This window comes from Opisthocomus hoazin, chromosome 4 (genome assembly GCF_030867145.1).
Source record: "Opisthocomus hoazin isolate bOpiHoa1 chromosome 4, bOpiHoa1.hap1, whole genome shotgun sequence".
NCBI lineage: Eukaryota > Metazoa > Chordata > Aves > Opisthocomiformes > Opisthocomidae > Opisthocomus > Opisthocomus hoazin.
In genome coordinates, this window is record NC_134417.1 from 88,162,432 (window position 1) to 88,182,429 (window position 19,998).

The window sequence follows — 19,998 nt, forward strand, 5'->3', positions numbered from 1 at the left end:
GGAATTACTGATTAAAAGTGACAATCTGATGAAAGGGAGATGAGGGGAGGAGGTACAGTGCAGATGGGACCAATGTACTGAAGAGACTCAGACAACAAAGGCAGGAGCAGATTTTGGTCTCTCGGACTCTCAGGAGCTTAAACAAGGCATTAAAACAACTTCAGAAATATATTTACGTAGTTAAATCCCCTCTGATGTCAGCAGAAATTTAGATATTCAGTCCACAGCAGGTTCCCCACTGATGCTTCACAGCACTTTCTGACCTTAATGACAAATACTGTGTGATAGTTAAATGCTGTGTTAGTAATGGGGACCACAACAAGGATTTCTGACAGGCAAAACCATGGCCATTTTTAGTTTCCTTAGCAACATTAATTTTTCATAGCAAAAGGATATTGTCATTGGTAATGGACAGATCCATCTCTCGCATTTTAAAAAACACCATGTGCATTGCCTTCTGCAGAGTGAGAATTTAAAATGGTGTGAGAGGACACCGTGGTAGCCAGGACTTGTCCTTTCCCAGGCTGGCCATTCAGCCTTATGTCAGATAATTTGATTCAAATTTCACAGCATTTGCTGATGAGAATCACCCTCAGAAACTACTTTATTTTCAAAGAGCGAGTTTTTACCCTGCATTTAATCCATGTGTTGTACAGAAAGAGACTTAGCTATGCAGCTTTATCAGTCCCACCATGAGAAAAAACCCCACAGGCCAACTGCTTGAGTAGCTGAAAGGTGGCCAAGGCCATCAACAAGTCTTGAAGCATACGACAACTGCTCAGAAGTGACAAGAGAGGACATCTCACTATGGTGATCTAATGCAATGTTATTGCAAGTAGAAATAATATTTAGGCAAGGAAGCTTGGGAAGGAAAGAGGGTGAGTGCCAAGGTTACGCAGACAGCAGATGCTGCTAATTCAAGGTGGCATAACTGAGGCGCTTGTGCTGCATGTGATATGCGAGGAGATCAAGTGCAACTCCTGGGATGCCGGGATTCCCAAGAAGCTGGAAGTGGGGCTGTGCTGGCAGCAGGCTCTGCCAGGAGGAAGAGAGCTGCTCAGTCTGCTGTGTTCCTCCTGGCACTTTCTGTAAGTTTTTATTATCCCAGATCCCTGCTATGGAGCAGCAAAACTGTAGGATGTTTCACATATGAACCACTCCCAGAGCTCCCCTTTGCCTCACATTTCTGAGATTTTGGTTAGGCGTAGGCTCTTGGCTGTATGAGGTTTTGGTATGACTAACAGGACAGTAAACATTTATGCAGAGGTAATGGGACAGTGATGCAGCTAACCACCTGTCCTCTAAATGCCGGCATCTCACAGACCCACACAAGTTCCCAGTTTACCACAGTATTCTAGAATTCAGAGAAATTCTGGGCTTAGTTGAAATACACTAAATTAATAAACTATTTGACAAGGCCATAATGCTAGGAGAAGATAGAAATGTAAGAACCAGCTCTTTGCGTCTTTGTAGGCCAGGTACCACTCCAGCAAAGGCAAGTTTTATCCTTCTAAGCACTTCAATCCTAAACACCAAAGAATCATGTCAAGGGATGAAAAGATCTCATATTAGTCACTACTGTTTGCTAAAACCAGTATACTGCTCATAGATGGTAGTGTCTGTCATTTTGGGTATATTTTAGGAAGCAGGTACATGGGACACACTTTGGGCATGCAACACTGCATGGTAGCATGATCCCTGAGGTAAAATGCTCACATGGCAGCTCTGCTTAGAGGTGCCTATGCAGTATAAGCCCACCCGCATGACATGACAGAGGGGACTATTAGTTGCATCTCTTAGCAGTGCTGCCAGAAATCCCTTACACTATTTCTCACTCCACAACCTGTATGGTCATCACCATCTTTCAGGTGTTTGATCCACACTCTAGGCTGTTATGCAGGTACACTGGCCACCTCATTGTCAACTCAGCTTTGGATCAGGAAGAGCAAAGACTTGGGCTCAGACCCCTCATTCGTCAAGTGAACAGCCTAATGAGCAGGCTGTTCACTCCCTAAGTGTGAATTCCTCATGTTAAATAGAAATGTCCATTTATACTGGCAGTAACCCTTGCTTCTAGCAGAATAAACTTTCCATGAGCCTACCTTGTTCCCATAAACAGTTCAATGTGGAAAAAAACCAGCTTTTTTCTGACTTCAAATATTTGTCCGGAAACTTTCCCCTCTATTCTCCTAAGTTGCTTCCTAGACCCTTGCCTTTTTAGTCTCTTAGATGAATGCCTAGGCTCAGCTAGCAACAGGCATGACACGATCTGTCATGTTCTTGCAGAGTAGAAATGCTCCGTAAGTACCTTTGGAAAAGGTTAGGATCTTCCAGGAAGTGGATTTCCCCACTGTAAGACAGTTGGATGAATCATTCCCTGGAGCAGTTTGCCTCTGTCTTTCCACTACACAGGGAGCCTACGTGATTACCGGCACAGCTAAAATCAGGGAATCACCTTCGAATTAAATACTAATGAGCAGGGCACCGTGAGTTCCAAAGTCACTTCATTTGTGATGGAAAATACTCACAAAATGGTAAAAACAGACTATTACTGATCTAGTCAGCTTCCATCCAATAAGCTACAGGTACAGAGAGGTATTTTTAAAGACAGAAAGCCAGCTAGGACCACTAATCTTTTTTTTATGCTCTTTGATGGCTTTTGTGCAATTTCAGTCTGAAAAAAAAGTCCTAGTTACTGACAGTAATACCTTGAAAAATCCAAAATAGCTTCTCAGATGAGTCAGCCTAAAATCACAGCACTATTAAATCCCATGCTTTTGATTGGGTCCAATTCAGAAATGTTTAGACCAGATTCTGATACAATGTCAAGTAGCACTTCCGTGAATAATCAGGTTGGCTGCAATTCAGACGAAATGCTATTTTTAACTATCCTTAAATGAAACAGAAAAAAAGAAAATGGAAAGAAAAAAAGAAAACTGACCACAAACAGATCTTTTAATGAATTAGTAAAGTCTATTTCCATTTCAAATTTTCTGGTTTCCCTCATGCCTGTACTTTTCTGGACTCTTTTGCAATGCTTGTAGCCTACCTTTCTGGTGACCATGACCCTAGCTTAATTGTTGAATTAGAAGCTTCACATAACCCAATGAAAAAAGTTTACCTGACCTTGGTTGGCATTTTAATAGGGTTTTTTTTTCTTTTTCTGTGAAATAAAAATATCAAAACCATTCCAATGTGTCTAAAACATGACCTGGTGAGGGGCTGAGCAATCATAGCTCCAGCTATAACAAGGCAGGTGGTCAGCAGAGCCCAGCTTCAGGTTTTGAAAGCTACTTTACCCACATGAAGAAGACTATTCATTAACACCTTTTAGCACAGCAAGTGTCAAGGCAGGAATAAACCCTCTGGCATTTCTTATAACAGCATTACTCATGCTGCTGTGTCTAATAGATTTGTGCTATCTCCCTGAAATCAATGCTAGTAGGGAACGGGTTGTGCAGAAGAACCTTGTGATTTAGTCAGGACTTAGTTTTGCCACTGTAATTCATGTTGGGCTACATCTTTTTTGAGAGCAAACTGACTCATTTCCACCACGGCCTTTTGGGCCACAGAATAGCAGAGCAAGTTCCTACAAAGGGTGAAGTTAGTTGCTGGTAAATCAGTGAAGTTGTAATAAGCTGCATCAGTGGTCAACTTGTCCAAGACCAACATTTGTTTTCAATTCTCATTTGAACATTACATAACATTTCTCATGAAACAGAGACCTATTTATCAATAAACCTTTTCAAATGCATCGGTGTACTGTGATAATAATTATTTTTTGTTTGTTTTTAATAACTAAGGAATTGTTCTCTTCAGTCACTGGAGCGTCCTATAGTACCATCACAAAATGCAGATTAAAACCGCAGTCTCCACTGCAGGTGTGACAGAGAAAGCTCTTACTTAAGCATCTGCCACACTGATAAACAAGTTACTGGGGGGGGTGGGGGGAAGGGGGAAGTGCAGGAGGAAAGTAATTTACAATGCATTTTGTGCAAATATTCCTTTGGTTCCACATTCACTTTTCCTAGCCTGGTGTATTATAATCATGGAGCTGTTAGACCTGATTGCATTACCATGGTGCACTGAGAAAAATATCTCTTTGTAAATGTGAGAGCTGTACTGCAAAAACTTTCTCCTGCATGCATGAGAGCCAAGTCTACTGACTTCAGCCTTATGAGTAAAGACTTTACAAATCGACCGCTTGTTCACATCAATATATACATTTAGATTTACATAAAATTATTAGATATGTTCTGGATGGATTGGGCTGCTGATTCTCTTCAATAAACCAGGAAGTGTGTGTGTTTATATCCAAGACCAATTAATTTCTTCTCTACTGCGGTCCAGTAAGTCTGGTACCTTTTGTTCAAACTGCAGTAATTTTGTAGCTACTTACACACAGGAGTTCCCGATTATTCGGACATTCTTTTTTAGAACAAAACAGTATTTTGCTTAGCTTTGAATGCTGGTTACAGCATTGCTTGGTTTGACACAAAGAAAATACAGCTTCCTCAGCATAAGCTCAAGCAGGCAGGTATTCATAACATGGTCTTAATATATATATACCTGCCACGCTGGGTTTCTAATGACCAGGCTGGCTAGCTGTGCACGCTGAAGCAAGAAAACAAGGCTGGCTGTAGTCCCTTTGTAAAACCACAGCTGTCTCCCCGTGCTGGAGGAACCAAGATCTCTGCAGAGCCTCCTTATTTAATCCCTTTCTGGTTTTCTGGCCCCACTAACCCACTGGCATGCATGGCTGGGTTTTATACTGCGCAGCTCTAGGGCCAACACAGAAGACATTTGCCATCACTGTCTTCAGCATTCAGGTACCTGAGACACACACGGAGATTTGAGTATTTTCTTGTGTACTGCAACCGGCTAGTGCCAAGAAAGCATCTGACAAAGCCACAGTCTGCCGGGTGTTTTCACTCTTCCAAGCACTTTACAAGGGTATGTTTCGTGTTTATCTGCTGCTGCTCTCCTCCAAACGTATCCTTTCGGAGGTCACTACAAATAACAGTGCGATGCCTTGAAGCTAAGGCAGTGGGGAGCCTGGTCTGTCCCCGATGTCAGCCCTGCTTTGAGCGAGGGGGTGGATAAGTTGAAATCTAGAGGTCCTGTCCAACCTGAATTCATTTAATTCTGCACATGCAATAGGACTGTAAGAGTCTTCTGATGTCTGCAAATGTATACAGGAAAATACTAGCAAGCCCTTCCTGATGGAAAAATACACTGTATCTCAGGTATTACGGCTAGCAGAGATACTTTAAAACTGGAGTTTGTTCCATGATGTTTTTCTAGGATGACAATTAACACATTTTGTTGGGCTTGGTTTGGTTTTACTTAGCTTTTAAACATCACCTGATGGCAGACCCTGTAGTTCAGTTTAGATTTGTTCACTTCAATGGTCTTTTTATTTTCTCCTCTTTACTTTTTTATTTCTAGACAGCTGCTAACTGCAGTGGGGAGGGCATAATGCAGATCCCACCATTAATCAGAGTAACTTCACTTCAGCGCACGGCATTTTCCAGCTGCGATAATTCCTCCTACATGGTCACGTGAAAAACTGGATTTGGGCGTCCTCCGTGTCACGAGTTGCGATCAACCACGTGTAGAGCAAGGTAGCTCATTCTCGCATGACCATCTGATGATACTCTTTTGAAACCTTTGGCAGCGGGCTGTGTACGGGGAATTACGCATAAGGGCTTGGTGAAAACTTTCTCCTATTACGGTCTGGGAGTGAGGAGCGTGCTGGGGCCAGGGGGCTTGCTTTGGATGACCTTCTGTGAGACACAGAAGAGAATGTCCAAACAGATAGCAATTTTTGATGCAGAGAACGCATACCAATGGAGGTAACAGGACTGGAGTGTTGCAAAGCATCTGGAGGAAAAAGTACCCAAATAGCTGGCATTGCCTAGATGTTGCTTTCCCATCAACCGGCAACAAGAATGATCTCTCCAGTTCTATCAGGTTTTTCCCAGCAATACTTGCTAGCTGCCAGAGCTGTGACCCTACCTTGGCTTCACATTTCCTGACCCAAGAATATACCCCATTGACCCTAATCAAAGCTATTTTGAGATGATAATGAATTAACAAGTCTCCCCAAGAAAAATGACCTATAGCTTATCTGGGTCACCCAACTCCCGGAAAACTGTGACCTCAGCAAACTTTCAGCAACTATTTCAAGAACATGCATTATCTTTGTTGCCTTTGTTATCTGAAAAAGGGAGCTGAATCTGGAACATATTTGTTCAGGACATAACCTATGCTGGATGTGTTTGGAAATCTCATAGTTTGAATTTAGATAGCTGGTGAGCTAACAAGATAAATACTTAACCCTTCCCTTCTCGCTCTTCCTCTTCATCTCACCTAATCTTCTTTCAGAAATATCAGCAGGTCATTCTCCCAAATATACCAAATATTGTAGTATCTCTTTATTACAAGCCGGTAAAGACAATGCTAGATAAACTTGTCCATTGCATGCCCTTCAATACTTCCATTTTAGTGCTTTATAACTTTGTCATATCTTAGCTAACTAGACTGTTAATTGTTAGCTTGCTTGTTTTTTAACCAGACTGAAATGATAACTTTATGACATTTAATTGCAATGGTAAGTTTGGGTAAAAATATTGCAAGGTATTTAATTGAAGAGGACCATAGGAAACCACGTTGTTTCCTTACATAAACAAAACTAAATGTTAATGTCATTGCAGTAAGAATCATTTGGACTTTCAGTTTATGGCTCTGACTTGAAATTTTGTGAACGAACATTCACATGTCAAGTTTAGGTATTTTTGCCAAACCCATAAGGAATATGATCACATTTAGCGCACACAGTAGCCTCTGAAAAACCTACATGGATACATGCTGCACAGGAAAGCAGGGCAGATATGTTGGGTAGGATGTCACCTGCAACGGCATCCCCAGTGCCTCTGGACACCTTGAACTGGGCCGAGGTCTGGGAGCAGGTACTCTTTCAATTCCCATTCAGAGCTCACATCTCACCTGGCCATACTCTGAGAGAAGTAAACACCCTGACTTGAACAGGGACTGGAGAGGAACTAGGAGAGATGAGGAATAAAAGGCAAAAGGCAAGAGCAAGGGATCCTCAGGGGGAAGAGAGCAGGAGCCAGCAGGCTGGAAGTAACCCACGGCAGGCGTGGGGTTCAGCCCACAGCACCTTCATTGCTACATTTCTCTGCTGCCAGGATAACAAGTAGGCTTCCAAACTGGCTGAAAGCTTCCAATGATCCATCTAGAAGAGCACTGCTTGCTACCCTGTGTCCCACTGACAGCAGTGGGGAAGATGTGGCAAACTGGGTTGGTACTGATGTGGTCCTGCATAATGAAGTTTCAGGCAGTGCTGGTTATTTTAAGACAGACCAATTTACAGAGGGCTGCTGCTCTGGGAGTGAATCCGGGCTGTGCACTGAATGAAGTCATGGGTTGTGTGATGTCTGCCATATTTCTTTTAAAAACTAGAAGGCGATGGCCAGCCACAGTATCAGAATTTGTAAACTGGCATATGACTAGCACTGGTCTTACTGCAGTGGCTTGTTTAAGCAATTATACTATAATTTCTCATTTTGCAGTGCACAACATAGAGTGCTGCTCACTAGCCTTATTAAGAAAAATATTGTGAAAGAATGAAAACACCAGATCTAATTTCTAAGTGTCATTGTATGGGCCAGAATAGTTACAGCATAGTACCATGCTTTCTTCCTTCAACTACATTAATTTTTGGCTACTGCTTTCAAGCAGAGCTGCCAAAAAAATGTTTAGATCCTAGGGACATTTGTAAGCCCTGCAGGGCTCCCTTACCTCATTCAATCATCTTTCTCACACATACAGAGATGCACATTTTTGCTGACTTCAGGGGCATTTATATACCCAGCAAATCATCTCTGTCTGATCCCATCTGAGCAGCTCTGGGTTTATTTATAATAATCTTTGAATTTTCAAGAGAATATACTAACATTCAGCTAACCCTGTTTTTCCTAACCCAGATTTAAAGAAAAATGAGGAATCTGACAGAGATAATATTTGGAATAGAAAGTGCTCTAAGAAGAAATAATTTAGGATGTTATTTACCTTATGGATTGACTTAAAAATAGATCTTCTGATGTACCTGTGTTTTGGAGTGGGTTGGTGTTAAAAAGTTAATAAAATGCTGGCTTATTCAGATATTAAAAACAGTTATGTAAATGTGAATTGTTAATATGTAAAATAATTAAGTAAAATACCCTTTACATAGCACATCCCTGATCAGATGAAAGTTACTGGACATGTTGAACTTAACACCCTTTACAATAAATGAAGGGGAGTCCCTGGGACTCATGAACTCTCCAGTCAGTTTCTGTTAAATGTCTAGATACACTTGAGCAACAGCAACATCCTGATCTGGCTAGGTCTCTACCAAATATGATCATGCACACAAAGTGAGAGGGAAAAATCTTCATTTGCCAAGTTAGAAAAATCAGCATATTAAAAAAAACCCTCTATGGCACAAACCGTGATGAAACAAGCCTGGCATGTTAGAAGCTGCATAGCCATTTAGAGCATGCTTTTGGCTTATTTCACCTTGGAAATCCAAAGACTAATGTTAACAAGTGATTCTGAGTATGTATCTGGAGCAGCACAGTATCTACAAAATGAACTGCATCCAGTGAAATACCATTGCAAGCAGCCAGAGCAACGTGATGTGAAGGTGGAGAGATGTTCTCTAGAGAGAAGGAGGTTTCTTGCCTCAGCGTTGCAGTGAAATATGCAGGCCCTTACCTTCGGGTAAGCAATCTTCAGGCTCCATCAGCTCCTCAGCAAACTCAGGGATCTGCTCCAGCAGTTCTGCAGGATTTGTCAAATCCACTGTGCTGCCTTCGGAGAGACTGATTTCATCAAGCTTGTTGTCAACAAGAGCAAAGATGAGGAAAACAAATTGATCATTCGCCCTGAAGGAAGTAACTGGGTTTTTATTCCACTAACCAACATTCCAGCTAAAGCCACTGCAACAGAGACATCGCCATGCACTCCTCACGGTGCCCACTCCTCAAGTGACAGCTCTGTCTATGCTGTGGTGAGCTAACAGTTGACCCATCAACAATAACAAAAAGCTAACACATAAAACTTACTTTTTAAAACAAAAGAGAAGCAAACTGTATAAATATGGTGGACAGCCACTGAATATTAATGGTAGGTGCAAGCTTGGAACAACTGAACCACTTGAGATTTTAAGGCTTGTACATCCTGAAGGCTCATACCTTCAGATGGGGGGGACCAGAAGTGGGACCTAGCTCCTGAATTACTAAAGGATGAATTTAACGACCTGTGTTAGGTTCCTGTCTCTGGGGCATCATTCCTGAGGCTCCTCGCCCACAGCCGATGGGTGAAATCTGCACCTTGTCCATTAGGACCATGCTCTGTGACCAGCTGCCTCAGCTTCTCCTCCGAGATGAGCAGAATCTTCTCTGTCACCAGGGTCCGGTCACATGATGCCACAGGCACGCACATGTGAGAGGGCTCCTCCACCTGCCTCATCCCACCATATGATGTGGTCCCTTGACTCTTGGTCACACACTTCTGGTCTCAAGGTGACGTAGGAGGAGGGACACATGGCTTTTGAAAGCCTTTCAGAGGCTCTACTGCTTGCCTGACGTATTTGACACCACCATCTTAGGCATGTTGTTTAAATTCAGCGTTTCTCAAATCCTCCACTGCAAAATGGGGACAAGAATATTCCGTGTCCCTGGAGCATCGGTTGTCTTATCTATTCAGAGCAGGAGCTCTCGAGTAGATCTGGGTAAAATTTTCTGTGGAATATATTATTTTAAAAAATTGCTTTAGAGGCTATGCAAGTAATTGTGATAAATATAAGAAAGGAACTTGATAAAAATCTTATATTGTAGTTTTGGATGAATTTGCTGTTAAAAGAGATATGATACATGATAATATAAGTCACTCAAATATGAAATAGAAATTTCATTTCAGGTCCAAACTTTCTTTTAACAGAATCAATACATTTTCTTTAGAAGAAAACAAGATTTTTTTTCCCAGTATTTTATTTTACTAGTCAAAATACACCATTTTTATTTTATATTAATTCAAAATTATATTTTACTTGATTATTCAGCTTGGCCACTAAAATGAAAGATTAAATATTTGCCCAGCCCTGCTCACAGTTTGTTTCTGACTGTATTAGACTGCTACCAGACACAAGTGGGCAACACCAAAGCTGGTGTCTTCTATGGGTCACATCAATGCAAAATAGCTATAAGCAGGAGTCAGGAGAGCTGGGTCATTTGTTAACTGTCTTATTCTGTTTTATTCTCTGAGTACTTACTGAAATCTTTTTGTCCTTTATCTTGCAATACTATTGTCTCCATTTAAAAAAATGAGGACAATAATACTTACCAATGCTTTTAAACAACCTATGAGATAGTTATATGAGAGATGGCATGTACATATAAAATATTATTTTCATGAAGATGATGGTGATGGAGTTAGAGAATAGGTACAGCTTTATGTATTTATTATTAATGTGAAAATGGGCCATCTGTTTTCCAGTATACACAGTCAATGCAAAATTTATAGCTGAATTCAGAGAAATGCTGAATCTGGGGTAAAGTGGGCAAGATTGAATATTCCAGCAATGCTTGCAAGCAGGGATGGAAGCTACTTGTTTGCAATTAGCTGTAGCATCCAGAAGGTCATAGTCTTGGCTAGGGTTTTTAATGCTCTACTCAAAAGGACTGCAAAACAATTGAGAACAGACCTTTTAAAAAGACAGTCAGAATGGAGAGCACAGGTCAAAGACATGGATAAAGCTTCTAAAAAATCCATATTCAGAATGCAGCCGTTGTACAGAGCCAATTTCCTACAGACTACCAACTGTATATGATGGTGGAAAAAATGTCATGCCAAGTTTTAGCCAGTCAGAACTTTCTGATACCATTCATTAGGGAATGCATTTAGTCATTATCTGTTCTGTTATGAAGACGTCAAAACACAGACCACTGAAATAGTCCTAAATCATATACAGCTGTAGCATGTAGAAAATAGGGGTTCCAATGAGAAAAGCAGCCTTGTTGGATGTAATTCTTACCAATAGACAGAAATCAAAGAAAACTGTGAGAACGACGTCAGCTCGCTAGCATTGTCAGTGAGAGAGCTGGATTTAGCTGACAGATTAGAAAATTCACAGAACACAATATGGTGCAACTATAATAGACTACAAGGAAAACATCTTAAAGAATCAAGAATTCTCGAGAGTTATTTATCAGGAGGAGTTTTTAGAAAATATTAGAATCCATCAGCGTCAAAGGGAGATGGGGAACATGAAAGACAAAACAGACAGGAATTCTTCTGAAAAGCTTTCAAAGAAGAAGAGGCAGCAAACACAGATTCAGAAAACACTAGACAAAGGTTTAAGGGTCTGAACTGGGATTAAAAAAAGAAGGAACCATGCATATGAGAGAGGAGGGAAAGATTAGGAAAGCCTGTAGGAAAGATGCAAAGGTTACTCTTTGCCAGAAATGTTAAAGGGGTCGAGAAGGTTTTAATGAACTCAGTAATGGAAAGAAAAGAGCTAGAGACATAATAACAATTGACGAGGGAGAAGTAACTAATCAAAATTCAGTTGCCTAAGAAAGTAAACTGTTTTAAAAAGAATCCAGCAAGGTGATCAATAAAAAGAGGGGGGAGAGTCTGTTAGAATGAATACAAATGTATATAGAGAAATATCTAGAAAACATAAGCAGATCATCAGATCCAGACAAGGCACATTGTAGGGCAGAAAGGGATTCAATACACCAAGTTAACACACCATTAGCAATCAATAGTGAATGCTCATGGAAAACTGGAAACAGCCCAGGAGAGCAGCAATAAGTAAACACAATACTGAGCTTAGAGAATAGGAAAAGGGAGTAATCATGGGAATCACAGATCACTAAACACTTGCTGGAGCCTGCGATTAAAGTAAATTAAATAAAGACTCAGAGGAGAAAAGGAGAGTGCTTTCTTGGAGTGAAATATCATAGAGACCTAAAGGCAGTGAGGCATGCTAAGAGTATTGTGCACAAATGGGGTGCAAAGAGGCCAAAAGAAGGCAAAAAGGACAAATACAGAATCTCTTCTTTCCTTCTTGGAAGAAGTGAGTGGAGGAGGTGTACAGGCAGAGACAACGGGATCACTCAGTAGCCCCTTTGGGACACCTCCTACTAGTGCATAAGTTGATGCTGCAGAGGGTAGGTTTTAACCTGTTTCTGGGTGGAGTAGCTGCTTTAAGTATCCGGACAGGGAGAGGGCTTCCACACCCACCGCTTCTGTCTGTTATAGTGGCAAATTGATCTGAATGGTTTTTTCAAAAAGCCTTTAGCAGTGAGGTGCTGAAATCTCATTGATGTTTGCTCAAGGCTTAACTCTCTTATCTCCCTGCCTCTCTCCATCAACTCTGAAGACCACAACCTTAATCTATCAAACTGACATTGGATATACAAACATTAAGAAAATATCTGGATGTCTATTATAGGAAAGTCTACTTTTAAAATAAATTGTAATCGGTTTGGGTTCACCCATTGCTGCATGGAGAAAAGCCATCCTGAGGACCCAAATATAACACAAACTTTGTCTTCAGAGAAGGAGATCTGTAGGGATTAGAGTCAGCATTATCTTCACTACAGATATAGAAGAGATACTGACTGATAGAACCCTCTTGTTAGCTGATAACATTATGTTCGAGAGAGTATTGAAACCGAGGAAGAAGAAAGGAAAAGAGAATTGAAACATGGGGAGAATGCAGCAAAACAGGACTTGACTCAAAACAGTACAAACAAGAGAGTTCCAGGAAAATTTCAATTGAAATCCTGGAAACCTGGAGTAATACTAAAAAATTAGATGTGATTTTGCAGTAGGATATAAAAATGCAGAAAACTTATACAAAAGCATCATGTCTAGATTATAAGATACTATTGCCTCTCTTTACTTTTCTCTGGAAGTTGTATTTGGAATATTGTGCTTGCTTCTTGGCAAAACAACTCCAATAAGGAACAATTGAGGCAGTTTTGCAAAGAAGGAGGTAAAAAAAAGTCAGATAAAGGGCACAGGAACAATAATTTACAAGAAATAATGAAATGAAAGAACAATAGTGTGTGACTTCAGGGGGTAAGCCAAAGGCAAAAGGAAGCAAACAACAGTCTATTAAATTAAGTGATATTAATTCATAAAAAGAGAATGATGTATAAAATTGCTAAAAGAGAGTGATGAAATGGTACTTTGAAAGGGAAAAAAAAAAGGGCTGGTTATTAAGGCAATATACCCAGCTATGAGACTTTTTCCTAAGAAAGTGAATTGTTCCCTTTGGTAAATGAAGAAATCTAAGTTGTCCGATACATTTAAAGGTAGATTCCACAAAGCTGTACAAAATATTTTATAGGGCAGTGTTTTGGCAGAGAAATCAACCAGTTTGTTCTCTGAGGTCTTATCCACCTGTGACAGAAATGATTTTATTTCTGTGGTATCTTTCTGGTGATTTATATAAGATGAAGTTTTAATCATGTAATGTATGCTTTACTGACATCAACAGCGTTTTGTTCAGAACACATTCAAGGCTTCCTGTTATTGACTGAATCACTCAAAGCCCTGCCACTTGGCCATGCCAAATCTGTTACTTCCTCACAGTTGCCAGATTTATTTGGCTAGTTGCAAATTCTTGGGACATTCATCAAAAAGATGATTAGCATGTCCTTGTGTGCCGGCACAAAGATTACTTCTGAATAGGAGGACTGTAAGTATGAAATGTCCACGCAAGATCTGGCCTTCAAAAATAGCATCCTTTGGGCTTTGCTCTTTCATGTTGGCATTCGTAGCCTCATGTGAACTTCCGTTTGATTTCAAGTCATCCCTGGATTATTGCCATATTCCTCCACCTCTTTCTAAGCAGCCACAAATAGAATCAATTATGCTCTACTATAGAAAGGTGACATTTGTGTCCCAGGACCCTTTGAAAGTTGAGGGAGGAAATGGGGATTATTTCTTTATCACAATGTTGCTGAATATATCAAGGCTAGAGTGTTCCTGATTTATCACAACATTTCGTTATAGCACTAAAAAAGGACATAATTTTCTAGCCTCCATGTTAGGATCACAGGGTTTATTTATCTCAAAAAGACATTTAAACATGAGGGATACCTCATCCCCTGAGAGAAGATTTCACAGAATCACAGAATCACAGAATAGTAGGGGTTGGAAGGGACCTCTGTGGGTCATCTAGTCCAACCCCCCCGCCGAAGCAGGGTCACCTACAGCAGGCTGCACAGGACCTTGTCCAGGCGGGTCTTGAATATCTCCAGAGAAGGAGACTCCACAACCTCCCTGGGCAGCCTGTTGCAGTGCTCCGTCACCCTCAGAGAGAAGAAGTTCCTCCTCATGTTCAGACGGAACTTCCTGTGCCTCAGTTTGTGCCCATTACCCCTTGTCCTGTTGCTGGGCACCACTGAAAAGAGCTTGGCCCCATCCTCCTGACACCCACCCTTCAGATATTTGTAGGCATTTATAAGGTCCCCTCGCAGCCTTCTCTTCTTCAGGCTGAACAAGCCCAGTTCCCTCAACCTCTCCTCGTAGTGGAGATGCTCCAGTCCCCTCACCATCCTTGTAGCCCTCCGCTGGACTCTCTCCAGTAGCTCTTCATCCTTCTTGAACTGGGGAGCCCAGAACTGGACACAGTACTCCAGATGAGGCCTCACCAGGGCAGTGTAGAGGGGAAGGAGAACCTCCCTTGTCCTGCTGGCCACACTCTTCTTGATGCACCCGATCGTTTCCTGAAACGATCTTCTAATTCCTCCTAGTTACAATGCTTCATGTTATTATTTTAGGTGTTTGGTTTCTTTGGTAAATATATGTACATTTTTCAATGTGTAATTCAAATATTTGAGTCTCCTTTCTCAAAAGTTCAGGACCTTTTCTTTCTGAAGATGAAGTTCAATATCGCAAGAAGTATTCTGGCAAGGAGGATTTCTCCATATGGGAATGTTTCATGGCTAGAGGATTTCTGGTTACTGTGAGTGGAATTTAGCTCACCTGAGTATACAACTCATCTAGTTACCGTGGGCTCCCTTTATAGTCAATGGAGAGAAACAGGCACTTTGAGAAGACGATTAATCTGACCTAATTTAAATGTTGATTTCAGTCAGAGATGAGACACATTTACCTAACTGCATTGTCTCCAGATCCTCATTGACTACAAAGGGGCCTCAGATGACAAGTTCAGATGCAGATGTCTACATTTAGTTCAGTAAATTCCACCCCATATGACAACATGCATCAGCAGGCCTGGAGAAGACGAGCTCTGGCTTTGTGATGGGTCTGTTTCCTGCTCTCCTGTCAAGATTTCCCCATGGGGTTGCTCCTGCTGGGCACAAATTTGCCAGCGGTTTTACAGCAGAATTGGGAGAGGTGTGATTCTTGCTGATACTACATCATCCTTTCCTTTTCATAAATTCAGTCCCTCAAGACCGCCACTGGTTCTAATGTCAAAGAGCTATGAAGTTCCTCGAACTCCCAGGACATCCCCCAAAACCTCCAGTTCCTGATTTCAAAGAGAGGAATCCATCTCTCTCTAACAATAAAGGCAATGTTATGTCAATAAAATGTTAAATCTGAATGGGACCAAAACCCAACAAGTGAACAAGTATGATATGGGGTGAACAAGTATGATATGGTGAATTTAAAGCCTGGAGTGACTTGGTGTATAGTACAAATACATGTATTTTTGGTATTCATGTTTATAAGGACAACATAATCCTACAAACTGAAAATAAATGTCAATGTGTACACATCAAGAAACAATGAGTGAGCTGCGCTGTGGCCAGCATCAGCTGAATGATACCAAGGCTTACTGTTTAATTAGTATCTTCATGTCAGCTACTTAAATTGTTGCACCTTTCTTAGGTCTATGTGCTAACAGAAAAAGAAATGGTAATCTGCGACAGATAACAGATGCTCTTCAGTTAACTCGAGGTACAGATCTGCCAAGTCAGCAGATGCCATTCTTAGAGCTAGTTTTCAACAGGAAAACATGCATGTAGTCGCTCCTAAAATAAGACAGTAACATTATAGGTGATTTTGTGTTTTTTCAAAGCCTCTTGGAATCCCATCTTAATTTATAATGCACATTTTCCAAGCTTTCCAATTATTTTTATAACAGCAAAAATCTTCTCTCTTCTTTACTGAGACTGTAATGCTATATACTATTGCTTTCCTACCACTTGACAAACACGTATTTTTACAAGCCATAAACCCCACATAAATCAGTGACATGCACTACGGAGCTGGTGCAATGAATTGCATGCAGTATCACGTAGGAAAGTTGTTTCTGTTACCTCTTTTTTCCCTACTGGAGGTGGTGGCTCAGCCTTCAACTGCTTATCCACGTGCAACTCACTTAACTCTTCACAAATCTCAGAGTTCTGACTCCGGACGCCTGGGCTTTGGCATCGCTGCCCCCTCAGCTGCAGCTGTTTTTCCTGCTGAAAATAATCCTAGATGGGTTTATTTTCTTTTTCTTTGATAGCATGCTTATTTCCTAAGGAGAACTCCCCAGCTAGAAAAGAAAATAGCCTGGACTATACTTGTCAGCGGACAACATCTTAAGAAAAATGGCAAGAAACAAGATAACACAAGCTTATGCTGTAGCTTTTGAGCTATAGCTGCTGGATATGTAGAGACATTTGGCTGCAGAAAATAGAAATACAAATAGACCAACTTTTTTTCTGAGCTGTTGTTGCTGGGGCGGGAGGAAATTCCCTTGCAAACTGCATTTTGATTGTGGTTTTGAGACACAAACTTCCTCCAGTGACCTGAGGTGCACAGAAATGGGCTCGCAGTTCAGTCGAAAAACCGAGGGGTGTACTCTGAAGTCACGCGATCAGGCGGCGATACTCAGTGTTACAGCCAGAGAAAGGCACGAGGGCAATACCCAACACTGTGCTACGAGTCTGCTTGAAACCATGTGGGAAAAACCGCATCCAGAGGAGACAAGATACGCTTTGAAAGGGAGGAAGATGCAAGCTCACTGGAAGAGATAAAAGGCATCTAAAAGCAGATGTGGAAAAACTTCAGGTAAACACGTAAATGCATGCGGCTCCTATTCAGCAAAACGCTTAAGACTACTTGCACCCACTGATGCCAACGGGACTTAACCACAGGTTGAAAGGAGAGCACATCCTTAAGTACTTCCCTAAAAAGGGATGGACTCTGGAATCGGAGCAATAATTTTTTTTCTGCAAACACATCTAAGTAGAACCAGTGCTTGCTAGTATGAGTGGTGCCATTAAATGCAGCCAGTTCTTCCTGGGGTGATGATTATTGCTGCTGAGCTCTCTAGAAGTACTCCCAGGACTAATGGCAGAGGAGAGTATGTTTGCAGGGTTGGTCCCTACGTCTGGAGGCCCATGTTCTCTGCTGGTGTAAATAAGTGTGGTTTTATTGATTCACCTAAGACAGGGATTTCTCTGAAAAATCCATAGCTCATCACAGCGCTATCATCGTTCATGCCATTACTATGGCTGCTACTAAAATATTAATAAAACTCTAGCCGGTTTCAAAGGGTTGTGCTGAATTGCTTACAGAAGGACTTCCATGCTGAGAAAAAAATTACAAGCATAACAGGATTTCAACAGTAATTATTTAAACCTATTTATCTTTCACTTGTCCACCTTTTTTTTTCCCTTGGTTTGACTGACATTTGATGTTATTCCTGTATTAAGTGAGTTTGCCTTCCCCAGGGAGCTGCAGCCTACTTGCCTCAGTTCTAAAGCCACATCACCACAGGAAGTCCCTCAAGAGGTACCAGGAGCAGAAAAACACTTTATTCCAAATATAACTATCTGAAAGAACAGATGACACAAAGGAAGCAGTTGGTTAAGCAAATTGCTCTCCATGTAAATACTTTCGGACTGTCGGATTTCTACCAGTCCTTTCAAATGTCATTCTCTGTTTCTAACAAATGAATTTAAAATCAAATTACTTGTTTCCTGCTTCAGAGGGCATGTGGTCTAAAATATATTCTAACTTTAATAAATTAAATTACACATGTCCAAGCCTGTACACACTGCATAAGAATGTATTACATACAATTTCCAGGCACAGTTTAACACTCATCTTCACAGGCCAGAGATTGCTCTGTAATCACCCAGTTACCATTCTGTCCCTGTCAAAAAGTAACACTCTTTAAGGCACACCTCTGGAAATAGCGTAATCTTCAGGGGAGGAGCAAACACCGAAGGCAGAGTCTGCACAAGTAAGGCGCTCAGCCATAAAAAGTCTCTTTTTTTAATGCAATGTGCATACAACATAACACCAAGTAATCTTAATGGCATGATATTGGTTATAGCACTAAAACAACAGAAACAATTGTGTCACGTTAAAAGCGCGATGCAAGCTGAGGTGGCAGCTCAAGTTCATTTATGCAGAAAGGCTGTGCGCTCAGATTCAGTGCAAACTATGCAGTGTATGAGAACAGACTGTGTAACTCAGTTGATCTGACGAATATTTAAGTCGTTAAGCAAATTACTGCACTAAGCTATAGTCAAATGCCAAACTTACACCAATTCTCTATTTACTGCCCCTCTGTGTGGTACCAAGGCTTAACAACCCTTTCCTAGAGACTGAACTCCAGGAAATGCGGATCCAGCTACTTCCCAGAAATCACACTTGTACTAAATATCCAACGAGCTCACATTAATTAAAACTGATGAAATATATCCTGGCAAATTATCCAACAGGGACAACACGCGCCTGTGCTTGGACAATGATTTGGTTCATCACTACGTGTTTTCAGGCTCATCCTACAAATTTATAAGGTGGGTAAAAACAAGAAAAACAAACCCTTCAAAAGAATCTGGTTGTACAGAATGATCCCAAAAGGAGTGTTAGGGAATCAGCTGAGTTTTCGCAAGCAACTGATGCCAGCCCTGGTAAGCCACTCTCAACTGATGCCAGCCCTGATAAGCCACTCTCATGGGATGCAACAGTCTCATTTCCAGCAAGCAGCACCTGAAGATCAGCACAGACCTGTCTGGGGAAAGGTGCCTTTGCTTTATGTTGTTTAACTTTGGACTGTTTGCTTTTGTTCTGATTCCAGATGATTCGTTCTTCTGGCAGCAACAGCAGCAGGTTTATCTCCTGTAAAGCTCCCCGCCGTGGGTGGTTTATATAATTTGTTTTTAATTTTTGTATCAAGTGCCTTGTTGCCAAGGCAATACACATTATGGTAATATTTATTGATTCAGTTGTTTTCATAATTTATAAAGTAAAACCATTCAGCAATACAAAAACTTTGTGCACGCAAATGGAAGGCTGGGAGCCTGGGACAGACCTCAGCTCCTTTAGACCATAAACCAACAGTTTGCTCACCTCTGCTCTCATCTGGGCCCTAAAAAGAGGTGATCTGCCAACACCGTACCAGTACTCGTCAGCTGGAGAAGGATGGACCCAATGTGGTCCCCTCGCATGCTGCAGGTCAGTTGTAGCACCAGAAAAACAGCAACCAGATTGAAAATAGAGTGTAATCTGGGTGACATCTCAAGTGTGTTTGTGCACAGACCCACATACTTGCTTGTTGACACAAATAAATACAAAGGCTCCACACTGTGATCTGCCTCTGAAAAGCACAGATCGGCTAATTGTTTCAGGCTCAAATGGGGATTAGTGCAAATGCCGCTCCTTTGGAAAGAGGACTTGCTGTTGGCAAAACAAGACAAATACCTGTCATCAGCACGGATTCATTTTATTCTTTCCCCATGGAAATATAATTTTTTCCACCCTGTGCAAACAAATTTAGAAAGAGGACCCCAGGACTTGCCTTTCGGATAGTGATCGGCTCAGACGGGTTCTCCTGATGCTTCACTCGCTCCCTAGATCACGACCCTGGCTTGTAACATTTGTTCCCTGATTCCCTGGCTACGGCTGTTGTTTGAAAGAAGACGTGCAAAGCCTTTGATAGCA

At 41.3% G+C, this 19,998-nt stretch overlaps 1 protein-coding gene across 1 annotated transcript in view; it reads right to left on the reverse strand.

Annotated features, from left to right (window-relative positions):
* Window positions 1–19,998, reverse strand: part of SCN5A (sodium voltage-gated channel alpha subunit 5) — a 227,032-nt gene that overhangs the window by 41,466 nt on the left and 165,568 nt on the right. Inside the window, exons 18-19 of the mRNA XM_075419829.1 lie at window positions 16,374–16,520; window positions 8,782–8,902 (exon numbers count right to left, since the gene is read on the reverse strand). Coding sequence (XP_075275944.1) covers window positions 8,782–8,902; window positions 16,374–16,520 — 268 coding nt within the window. The remainder of the gene's footprint in view (window positions 1–8,781; window positions 8,903–16,373; window positions 16,521–19,998) is intronic.